The 12,167-nt window shown below is 56.9% G+C and overlaps 1 protein-coding gene across 3 annotated transcripts in view; it reads left to right on the plus strand.

Annotated features, from left to right (window-relative positions):
• The window catches only part of Xylt1 (xylosyltransferase 1), a 231,645-nt gene that overhangs the window by 180,690 nt on the left and 38,788 nt on the right, over positions 1-12,167 (plus strand). For all 3 annotated transcript variants that reach the window (XM_026402456.2, XM_077802356.1, XM_077802357.1), the window contains exon 6: positions 10,413-10,493. In XM_026402456.2, the coding sequence (XP_026258241.2) occupies positions 10,413-10,493 (81 nt within the window). The remainder of the gene's footprint in view (positions 1-10,412; positions 10,494-12,167) is intronic.

Genomic DNA, 12,167 nt, shown 5'->3' on the forward strand with positions numbered 1-12,167 from the left:
TCGTCTTCCTCGCTGCCGGCCTGGCTGGTGGGGGGCAGTGCTGACCTTCCCATGTCCCTCTCTCCTCTTGCCCTGGAGTCAGAGCAGCTGCCATCTTCCTGACATTCCCAGTGGGAAGCTTCCTCCAATTCCCAATGGGACCATTGACTTGCCCACGGACCTCACCCCCCAGCCTCTTCCCAGATCCAACAGCGAGCCGCTGACCACCCCGCTGGCCCTAGGCAGTGACGGAGACCTGTATGGGTCCCTGGCGTGGGAATGGTCATGCATCGAAGCCAAGGCTGAGAGCAAAGTGCCCGTCCACCGCTCCTTGGACCCGCCCCCTGCCTCCTCCCGCCACAGCTGCCCTGGTCCAGATGGAGGGGCTGGGACCTGGATTCTGGCTTCGGCCCATTACCCATAACACCACCGGCCCATCGCCCAGTGGAGACCAGGCCAGAGGAGGCCACGGGCGGTGCTGGCCACTCTCCCCAGGGTGACGGCGATGTGCAGTGTCACACAAGTGCTTTGTCTCCTTGCTAAGAAAGAATTAGAGATTGTGCCCTCAGAGCCACTGCCCTCCCGGTCCTCCTTGCTCCAGGAAGGCTCCTCCTTGGCGCGGCTTTAATGGTGCCCATCCGTCAACATTACGCGGCGGAGCAAGCCCGGGGCGCAGACGTCGCCACCCCTTCTCAATATAACTGTGCTCCTGGGGATGCCGGGATCTGGCTGAAGGCCAAGCAGGTTTTGATTACGGAGTCAATCTTTGTTTAAAAGTTTGCCACCCTGGGGACGTTCCTAACAAGTCCCACAAACACGAACAATGCATTCTCGGTCACCTACAGCCAAAGAGTCCCATGAATCCAAATGGCTTTGCCAGGGTGCTGGGAACCACTCAGCAGCAGGGGCTGTGTCCCCTCATCGAGAGCAAGGTCGCAGCACTAAGGGGAGCTGCTTTGTCACAGACAAAGGTCCCCACCACGGCTCCCCCAGCTCTGAGCATGTGCAGAGAGCTAAGTGCTTCTCGGGGTCTCGCTCCATCTCTGGGCCACCTGGTGAGCGGGGACCTTTACCAGCCCCACTGATGGGGGAAGGGACCCGATGCACTCCCATGCAAACCCACCCGTGTCCTTGACAATAAGCCAGGAATCCTCCAGTATGACCCCTGGGCCGCTGTCTCGCACCCAGGACGCCTAGACGGGATACGCAGGCCAGTTACTGGAAATACCAGCGTCTCCCTGTGTTGACCTCCAACCCTGGCTTTGGGGAGCTGAAGCTTTCTCTTTAAAAACAGTTGATTTAAATAAGAATTTTTTGACAAAGTCATTATGCAGGAGTTGAGTCACTCTTTGGTCATCCCACAAGCCTTTATGGGGCACCTACTGTATGGAGGCCAGCTGGGTGGTGGGGACACTGAGCTGATGGGGAACGTGTTGGGTACAAAGGTGTCGAGAAAGTCACATCCCAGGGGGAGCACAGGGTGAGCCAGGAAGTCACTTGATCAGGTGGACCTACCAGACAGCCGTGGGGCAAGTGCAGGAACAACCCAAAGTAAAGATCCGGTTAGATGTGGGGAGGGCAGGCTTTTTAATTGTAAATAGACCCAAGTCCTTTATTTTACCTACTTATTTTTATGCGGTGCTGAGGATGGAACCCAGCACCTGGCATGTGCTAGGCAAGTGCTCTGCCACTGAGCCCCAATCCCAGCCCAATGGCGAGCATTTGGACAAGGGGACAGAGGGTGAGTGTCTCCAGCTTGGTGGGCCGCGGAGTTTTGTCACCATGAATCCCCGGCACTGGGGTGGCAGCCCTGGAGGGGAGTCATGGATGACACACATGGGCGGGGCTTCCCGTGCCCCTGGAAACTTGGCTAATGGACACAGGCCCTGGTTTGCGGACCCCTGCGCCAGACCGTCCACCAGCTCTTAGCATGAGGAGAGTGGCCAGGCCAGCACACACAGCACGGTCTCTGCCCACTGAGCTTCTGACCCACCCGCCCTCTTTCTAGGTGTGGCCTTTCCTGCCTTACCCAAGTGGTTTCTGTCCACCCTGGTACCAGCTTGTGGTCCCCGCAGGGGCTCAGGTTTCAGGACCCTGGACAGAGAACTGCGGTCCTGATTCCCAGGGCCTGTGGCCTCCCTCCAGCCAGGGCAGCTGAACCCCACAGAGGACATCAGGCTCCCTTTACCGTCCCTCCAAATCCCCAGCTGAGGAGCAGCACCGTGAGACGCTGCTCCCACACCGGCCTGCCTGCCCGGGGCCCACCAAGAGGAGACAGGCCACTTGCTGGGTTGTTCCTCCGCTCCCTGGAGCCTGTGTTCCTGCCGCCCACTTGGCCTTCTCTGCCTGACACCTGTGCTCACTGGCCCAGTCCCCAACCTGCACACCTTCCTCAATCTGAATCCAAAAGGTTAATGACACTGAGTCTCAAGACTCATGGGTTTCAGCCCTTACCCGAGAGCTCTGCTTCCCCGACACACACACACACACACACACACACACACACACACACAGAAGCATCTTCCTGTGACTGGCCAGGCAAGTCACCAGCTAATGCCTTAATGCCTGCTAATTCTCCAAGATTTCCCAGAGTGACCGCACTCGGGCCCCTGTTCTGTTCTGCAAATCTGGCTGATCCCGTAGGTCTGGTTCCCCACCAACATCCCCCGCCGCCATTTGTCTCAGGAGTCTGCCAAATTGTCCTTTTAAAGAGGGAGAGAAAATTTTAACCAACGCGATGATCACAAAATGGGTCTCAGTGAAATCTCAGCTTTAGGGTCTCAGGACTGACGGATTGATTCACTCAGCCATCTAATCGGTCAGCGCTCGCTTGTTGGAGACCTGAAGTGGACCAGGCAGTGGCCAGGATCTGAGGTCACAGCCACCAACAGGATATTTTAACATCTCCGCCTTGAGGAACGTACTGATTAGGCCATTGAATAATCACATCTTCATGAAACTATTAGGAAGGAAATTTACCTGTGTCTCATGCTGGAAAATAACCTGCATAGAACCTCTTCTCTTCTAAGAGGTCAGAGAGACTTCCCTGGAGAAGTACCTTTGAGCTGAGATTGAACAAAAGGGGAAATTAACTCGAATGAAAAAAGTGGACGGAAGATGAGGTCTCCAGGCCAAGGAGGCTGTGTGTGCAAAGGTCCTGAGGTAGGAGAGCATAGAACTCAGGCAGCAAATGAAAAGAAGCTACGTGGACAAGGAGCGTTAGGGGGATAATCCAGGAGAATGGGGCTGGTTGCCCGTGTTCAGAGGGCGGCAATGCTGCCCAGACCTTCTGCCTCTTCCAAAACAAAGAACTGGATCTCAATTGGCCATTGTCTTTAATAATTTTTGAGCCTTTGTTTTGAAGCTAACACCTGTCCCTCCCAGTTGAGTGGACACTGAGCTGACAGTTGTAGGAGCTGATGGAGCAAAGCTTAGGGACGCTAGGAACGGTGGACTCCACTCGGGAATGAGGACCTTGTTCACCGGGGCTGAGCGATTGCTGTGGTCACTCTGGGCTGGGCGTGGGGACCCAGAGAGAAATGGGCATAGGCTGATGGAACCTGTCGTGTTCCAGGCCTGAGATGGACATGGGGGGGACACAGATGAATCAAACGACGTGCTTGTCCTGGGGTAGCGTACCCTGGTGGGACTTGAACACAAGCGAGGCAGACAGGTGGGCAAAATCAAAGCCCCCTGGCTCAGAAGAGGCCTGGCCAGGGCTGCCCACCACGGCCTCCGGCGTTTCCAGAGAGGAATACAGACGCGTCCCTCCAGTCTTTGCCTGCTGTGGCCTCAGCCCCGCGAGGGACATCCGGGCAGCTCGGACACCACTCTCGCTCCCGCTTGGCAGATGGGAAAACCGAGTCTCCGTGAGCCTGAGGCAGCGTTCAAAACACTCAGCAAGAAAGGGACAAAGGTCACAAGGAAGTTTCTACAAATCTGTCTCTGAGAAGCTTTGTCCCAGCCGAACCCAGCTCCCCCTCCAGACTCCATCCCTTGGTGTCCTGCCAAGGGGAACCAGACCCAATCAGAGGCCGTCGTCGGTTGTCATCTGGGACTGTGGAATTTGGCTCACCAGATGTCCTGCCTGGTGGCACCTGGGGACAATCCAATCTCAGAGAATTAAAATGTAATCACATCGAGTTCCCACGCGCACGCGCACAGCGGGCTGGAGGGCAGCCCCCTGCGGTGCTGGAGGACCCCCTGTGGCCCCCCGAGGGCCGGTTCTTGCCCTTTCCCCTACAGCCCTCGGGAGGGAGGCCGCCGGGTGAGGGGTCCTGTTGGTGGACGCTCAGAGGAACCGCCCCTGAGAAGGGCCCCTGTGTGTTGACAATGAGGCGCGGTGACCTCCAGGTGGCCTGCCACCGTGTTGGGGCTCTGAGAAGCCACAGGCCAGCCCCTCCAGGCCGGGAGCTTGTTTCTGTGCTGTGTCGCTCTCATCAGGGTGAATCCGGTTAAAACGACTGGATTTTGTCACCCAGGTGGCTTTGCTATGGGCTGCCTGCCTGCGTGGAGGGAGGGACTGTCCCCAACACCATGTCCCCACATGGAAAGGCTTTGCATTTGCCTCCCTTGAGCTCCTGGGTCTCACCCCAGGTCACCAGGACCTACCCATCTGTCACCTGCCCCAGCCTGCCAGGTGCCCCTTGAGGACAGGGACTTCTGCTGTGGCCGAGGTCTGGCGCAGAGTCGGCCGGATCAGAGGACTGGGACGTCCCCTCCCCCAGAGAGCAAAGGGCCCTCCCCACCCTGCGAGTCCGGCCACAGCACAGAAGCTCAGAAAGCTCCGGGGAGTCCCGAAGACGGAGTTGGCCGCGCCAGACTGGACGCCACCCCTGGGCCTTGCGGAGGAGGTAGCATCGTCCTGCTGGTGACGGGCAGCCACCGAGGGACAGGAAGGGCAAGAGGCGACACCACCAGGCTTGTGTTTTAGAAAGATCCTGCGGCTGCTCGCTGGAGCCCTGGGAGAGGACAGACAGCACTTCTGTCCACTCACTTTCCCCCGGGTGGCCCACGGTGGCCATATCGGTGCCCACAGGGTCCGGGAGGAGAGTGGTGTCCAGCCCCCTCTGGACATTTCCCCTGCATCTTGGCAAAGACTCCGCGAGACTCCGCCCCGTCTGAACCTGAGCCGCCTCATTTCCAGTCCTTTGGCTCTTGCCTCCTGCAGAGAGCCGTGAACTTGACCTCTCTTCCCTGCCCTCTGGAATCCCCAGCTTCTTATTTTCCCAGTTGGCAAGAAGAGGGCAGCGAGGCTTGTGAATAAACCAGCCGGGGAACACCCCAGGGAGAGCCGAGGGGGTCTCTGTCACCCCTGCCCTGAACAACCCCCCAGAGGACCGAGGGGTCCACTACCTGGAGTAGGTGTGGGGAGGAGAGGTGGCGGCTGGAGGAGGCGCGAGCCCTGGACAGAGGCGCCACCTGTCTGTTAAGAATGACAGTGTTAGTTGATCACCTGCTATGTGCCAGGTCCTGTCCGAGGGAAACTCCTGGTGCAGGTACCAGGCAGGTGGACGCCAGCTGCAGCCGCCACCGCCCGCCCCCCGCCCCCCCCCCGCCCAAGAGAAGATCGTGTGCCCCACCCCCACCCTGCCTCCACCCCTGAGGACGCCTCATTCCACCGAAATGTGTCTTTCCGAAAGCAAAGTGAGGCTTGGAGTGAGCAATTCCACACCTAGGAACGTAATTGTGCAGAAATCTAGCACACCCATCCACGGAAGCACAGATCTGCAAGCCCGCGCCTTGAGGTGTGGTCTGTAAGAGGAAAGAGACGGAGACAACCTAGGTGTCCATCGCTGGGGGATCGACTGTGCCGACTCCACAGGATTCTGTGCAGCCATGAAAAGGGTGACGTCTGTGTGTTGATTATTCAGGACAGCAAGACACATCATTATCTCATCACGAATGCACATTTCTGTTTATGTCATTTTAAAGTGACATAAACATAGAAGCATGGACTTCATTGGTTATCACAGGGTTAAGTGGATGGATAGATTCCAAGTGCTCAGAATTCTGTCCGGCGCCACACAGTAGCATAGTCAGACGCTCTTGTGGATGTTGCTATCGCTGGTGTTTAGTTCTTAATCTGGCCGTATCTAAGCTTTCCTGATAACTTTCAAAGCTTAGGAAAGACTGACGATTAGCCTCTCCACCAGCCTTTCTGCACACGTGGATTCTTCATAGAAAAAGCTTCCTACTCCTATGGGGCATGCCACTTTTCCTGTGATGACATCCCTCCACGGATCCATACCTGGGGCCACAACTTGTCTTGACTTGCTGGGGACCATCCAATTTTAAAATTCTGTGACAGCCTGGGAAAATCAGGACAGTGGAGCCCTCTGTGGAGTCCCTTGATGACCTGGAGGATTTAGAAAAAAAATACAGACTAGCAATCGTTAACTGCTTTTCATGTATACTTGGGGCAGGGGGCGGGGGGGGGGAATCCCCTATGTGTGGTATATCAGATTGGAATACTAGTCAGCCCTGAAAAGGAAAGCACACATGCTACCACGTGGATGGAATTTGAGGACATTCTCCTAGGCAAGACAAGCCATGCACAAAAAGACAAATCCTGCAGAGTAAAGCAAAATCCCCAGGGTAGTCATAATCGTCGAGATAGAATGTACAACCCTAGTTGCTGGGGGACCCAGAAAAGGAGGGTGGTCAGCCTCTGTGTGCCAAAACAAAAAGAGCTCTGGGCGTGGGTGGCACATACAGCAAGCCCGTTCCAGATACCACTGAACCCATGCCTACAGATGGTGAGGGTGGACATTTTTATGTTACATGTTATTTTACCAAAGCTGCTAGCGGATGGTGTCATGGCCACTGGGAGCCAGTTTCTCACTCGGACACCAGCCGGGAGACGGAGGGCAAGGCCTCTTCCCCGGGGCTCTTCCCACTCTGCGCTCTACAGAACGTCCCCTGGGTCTTACGCCCAGAAAACCCTCCACATTCAAGTCAAGTTGGGCCTTTGCACGGCTTTCCCTGGTTCACGATGTCCGGAGCATCTGACATGAAGTCACAGCTAACGTTGACCCAGGGCTTCCTCTCCGCCAGGTGCTACGGCCCGGGTCTTAGGTGCACGGTTTTGTAGGACACTCCCAACACTCCTCATGGCTCACGCAGATGAAAGTAACTTGCTCCGAGTCTCCGTTTTCCAGAAGAGACCGTGGGGAGCAGAAGAAGAGGAACGTGATAGGGAGCAGTGCTTCTTGTACTGGAAAGAGCGCCCACAGCCTCCCGGAATCCCACTGAGAAGCAGAGTGGAGCTGCACAGACCCGGCTGTGACCCGGGAGGCATCCACTCACTCATCCCTTCTCTGTCACTTGCGGAAGGAAGGTGTCCCACGGCAAAGGGCACCCGCTATGACACTGAGTGCGAGGTTCCAATCCCGGTCTGCACTTTCCCCCACCGAAGGCTTCTCTGAGTCTCAGCCACCCAGTCTGTGAAATGAGCATGGAGTGCACACTGTATCTCAGGTGCAATCAGACAGAGCAGAGTGTGTCGCCAGGCCTAGGACACAGTGGACATCCGACAAGTGGCTGATTTGATGACTCGCACAGTCACCCAATTCAGCTGAGATTCCCGGGTGCTTCCCGGTCGGATTCTTTTAGCATTTATGTATTTATTCCTTATTCCAGCAAAGATTTCCCCACGGCTCTCAAGGTGGCAGGGATGGGTCCCCATGACGCTCGGGGACAGAGGGACTGGAGTGAAATACCACGACTTCTCATCCGATCCGCCAATATTAGAAGGAAACTCATCAAGAGATGGCTCCCAGGGATGAGCCCTGGGAGCCTCTTTGGCACCAGGAGGAGCGAGAAGTGGGAGTGGAGGGGAGGGCAAGGGACTGGAACCGGGTAAAATGTCAACAGATCGGGAGCTGCTAATTATCCAGAGAGAACTAAATATTATGCAGGCAATTATCGACAGGCGTCGGAAAGCAGCGCAGGGGAACTTGGTCCCCAGCCCAATTCCGTGTCCTTTTGGAGGAGGGCTGGGAGGCGCCCCGGCATTCAGAGCAGCTCTTGACACCCAGGGGGAGCGGGTAGCAGGGGTCCCCCGGCCCCACCAGGCCAGCCAATCCAGCAAGGTCCGGGGCTGGGCCCACAGTGCTGGGCTTTGAAAGGGGGCTTTATCCCCGACTCCAGGCCCGGAGCCCGCGGCCCCTCCCGTCCCCCTCCCTCCCCCAAGATGTCATCTTTTGAGGCGATTTCATGTGGAAGCATCGCTAAGTAAATTCGCTAAATGCCTATTCATCCCCGTCAGATGGGGACTCGGTGAAGCGGTAAATGTGAAAATAGCCCCAGCTCCGGCCTGAAAGGCGCTTTCCGGGGTTGCCAAATGGAGCTGCTGCAGCGCGCCTGACCCCCGGAGGCAGGGAGGCTTGGCGCGAGGGGGCCCCCGGAGCCCTGCCGGCCCCTCAGTCCTCCCACCGAGGGGCCCTGTTTATTATTCCGGCCGCCGGGGACCCATTCAGAGGTTAACTTGTCCCGCATTCATCAGGACGACAATAATGAACTGTCGCAGAGAGTGACGAGGGGGTTGGTAAATAGGGGCTGCGGGGGCCTCTCCGTGGCTGGGAAAGAGACATGGTTGGATTTTTTTTTTCAACATGGGTTGATTTAGGGCCTCTTCTCCCGGGCGCTCCTTCAAGACCCTGTCCTTGGGCCAGCGACAGGTACCCAGGTGCAGGCACCGCGGGGCTCCCCCCTGGCGGGCACGGGCGCTGGTTCAGGCCGGGGGTGCAGCGCTCGCTGTGCGGCACCTGGGGTCCTCCTGCGCGTCCCCGTGGGGTGCCCCTGCGCGTCCCGGGTGCGCCCGCGTCGCCACCGCACAGCCCAGCTCCGCTCTGCGCCCCTGGGACCCAGTCACCTCTGCGCAGACCCGCGGGGCTCTCCTGGCGCCCGAGAAGGGTGGCTGGCCATGGGTGTTTGGTCACGGGATGGGACACCCGGCGGCAGGTTCATTTTCTCTGCGACAGCGCCTAACGGCTCCGCGCCACCCACCCCTGCCGGAATTAGGAGTGGGTCAACACGCGGCGTCCAATGAGAGCGCAGAGGCTCCGAGTGGCGAGACTGCGGAGTCACGGGGAGGGGCAGGAGGGGGCCGGGCGCACGGAGCCGGGCAGGGTGCCTGGTGTGCACGTAGAGTGCGCCTACTGTGTGCCCTTCCCAGGCACCCGGTTATTCACTCCGTGTGTATGGGGGAAGGGCCTACTATGTGCAGGTTGAAATCAGCCGCCACCCAGAGAGGCTCAGGAGCTGCTCCCTGCACACAGCGGGCTGAGCCCCAGGGCTGGGCTCTCCTTCCAGATCCTTCTGTTTCTGGAGCCTGGGCATCACTTTCTAAAGCGCTGTCAAGCTTCTGCAAAGTCTAGCCTCCGTTCCTCGTTCCTTGTCACCGCCTACACCGCCTCTCCCCGGGTCTGAGACAATGGTTAACCCCTTCCTTCGAAGTAAAACTCGGAGCCCGCTGATGAAGGGGCTGTCACATCAGCGCCGACGCCGTTTACCTGTTTGGGTTTATTCAGCGGAAGAGGCGACTGCGTCTCTGGCAGATGGAGACCTGTGTGACTGCCTTTTAAAATACTGTCACAGCTGTATGCACAAGCTGATTAGCTGTGACTACACTGCTGGTGCCGAGATTGATGGCGATAAATTTGGGATAACAATGCCGGGAACGAAGGCCTCCGTTTGTACTGCACAGCGGAGGGTTTGAAAGCTCCCTCCTCCCTCCTCCCTCCGGTAGCCCCGTGGTGACGCGGTCTCCATGACCGTCACCAGGTGTCAGTCCAAACGCAACTCGTGTCCATTCGTTCCTTCATTCATTCAACAAACACTGAAGTAGCTCCTACTGTGTGCCATCGATGAACAATGACCAGGGGCTGTCCTTGGGCTGCTCACCTGGTATGGTTAGCAAGCTCAGAGTATCCAGATGGTGACAGAATGTGAGGGGGGGGGTGTGCTACTTGAGGTCAAGTGACCAGAAGAGGCCTCCCTGAAGAGGTGACATTTGAAAAACCTGGTTGAAAAGAGCAGGCAGCACTGGGAAGATAACACGGCCAAATTTCTCAGGGACAGCGAATGCAAAGGTCCTGAGGCCGCCCTGTGTTTGGCATCAGGCTGCACACTGATGGTTGCCAAGCCCAGGGCTGAGCCCTGGAGATTCTAAAACATGTCACACGCAATGACTGGCTGTCCTCCAGGGGTTCCCAGGACAGTGGAGTGTGTGGGACAGAGCTGCCCAGACAGGCGTTTCAATGCAGGGGGTGGGGTTGTCCAGAGAGCGCCTCACCAGGCTGGTGATCGGGGAAGGCACACAGCGAGACTGTGGATTCTGAGGCCCAGAAGGGAGCCAAGACCCCAAGTCTCCATAGCCCCCCCCCCGCCCCCCAGGGGACCCTGACTTTCCTCTCTGTTTATTTCCACAGGACGAATGACCAGTTGGTGGCATTTCTCTCCCGGTACCGAGACATGAACTTCCTGAAGTCACATGGCCGGGACAATGCAAGGTAGCCCATGGTCCCCTCCCCCTGTGCAAAGCAGAAATGGGAAACCTGATCATTTGGGGGCTTCCTCCGAGGCTGGTCCTGATGATGAGATAAGTTGAGGCTGGGGGAGGGGGAAGGCCATGTTCATCTTCGGGCAAGATGGGAAGTGGCCCCTCCTGTCAGCCAAGGGACAGAGAGAAATGGAAAGGTGCCTCCTGTCACAACCCTTTTCTCCCCTGAGCGTTTTCCTGCCTCCTGGTCTCCGATGGCAACCCTTTGAGTAGGGCCGATCAGCCAGAACTGACTTAGTCTTGAGCGCCCCCTGTAGGAGAAATCTGAGTTCTGCCGTGGAACTCCGCACACCTGGCAAGTCAGGGTCCTGGTAGCTTGTTAACTGGCTGTTTGACCCTTTTGGTGTATCCTTTGGCTTTGTTTTAATTCAGGTGTTTCCTTCGAAAATTAACAGCTCTATTGAGAGACCGCCATAGAGCCGGGCAGGGGATGCACGCCTGTCATCCCAGAGACAGGGGAGGCCGAGGCAGGAGGATCACGGGTTTGAGGCCAGCCACGGTCATTTAGGGAGGGCCTAAGAAACTCAGCAAGACCCTGTTTCAAAATTTAAAAATAATAATAAGAAGAGAAAAAAAAGAAAGACAGCAAAATTTCCCATGAAAATCCAGATTTCCAGCTAGTCTTGAACACCCTGAAGGTCCCTAACACTGTGCCTGAATGTTCTCAGGTAGGTATTACTGAGAGCTAGACAAAGCCCATCCTCATCAAACCACCATGGTCCCCACCTGTCTACCTGCCCAGCCTGGCCCTGCAAGGCTGCCATCTCTGCTTCAGATCTCTCTGCTCCTGCTAGTGCGGTATCCTTTGGCTGGTCCTGTGACTCAGTTTACCTGGTTGTCCCAAGGGTGGGACGAAAGTGAGCAATGACCTCCACGCCCCACGGCTTCAGGACATTGTTCCAAACCCCTGTCTCCTTGTCCTGAACGTTAACTTTGATTGCATTTGGCCGACCGTGTGCCCCTTCTCCCTGGCTGCTCCTCCCTGCCTCCATTACTAAAAGGAGCCCCCAGACTCAAAGGTGCTCCGTCGGCCTCTAGCTTACAGGTCCCTAGCTGCTCAGGCCCCTGGGGGTGGAGAGGCTGGGCACAGAATGATAGCCACTGTGACCGCTGTGCCTACTGGGGTCCCTCCCTCTGGGCCCCTTCACCCATTCATTCCTAATTTCATTCAATGCAACAGTAAGAATTATTGCCCTCACTTTCAGGGAATGAAGGGGGAGCTCTGGGAGCTGACATGATCGTCCCTAAGGTCACCAGCTGGTTGAAGGACAGAATGTGAACCCAGGTCTTTCTGGCCCCAAAGGTAGAGCGAGGGGCCATTCCACAGAGGAGGGCGGTTACAGAAGTAGCCCCAGAACTGGTGTCCCCTCCCCTAGGTACAGAACGAAAACCCTTCCTCCTGTCCATGCAGCTTGGAGTATGCAGTCTAGGCCAATGAAGTAGCCTCGTGGGCAGGAGCCCATTCTAAGTTGACCGGTTCATGTCTACATTACATCCCCCCTAATACTGTTGCAGTGGCCCAGTTGGTATTCATTCCCTGTGAGCACTATCCGCCAGAGTCTCTGCTAGGAACTGGGTTAAAATCACAGGCTTTGAGGTTCCCCTTTCTCAGCTGGGAGTCTGA

Source organism: Urocitellus parryii, chromosome 9, assembly GCF_045843805.1.
Source record: "Urocitellus parryii isolate mUroPar1 chromosome 9, mUroPar1.hap1, whole genome shotgun sequence".
In the NCBI taxonomy this organism is placed as follows: domain Eukaryota; kingdom Metazoa; phylum Chordata; class Mammalia; order Rodentia; family Sciuridae; genus Urocitellus; species Urocitellus parryii.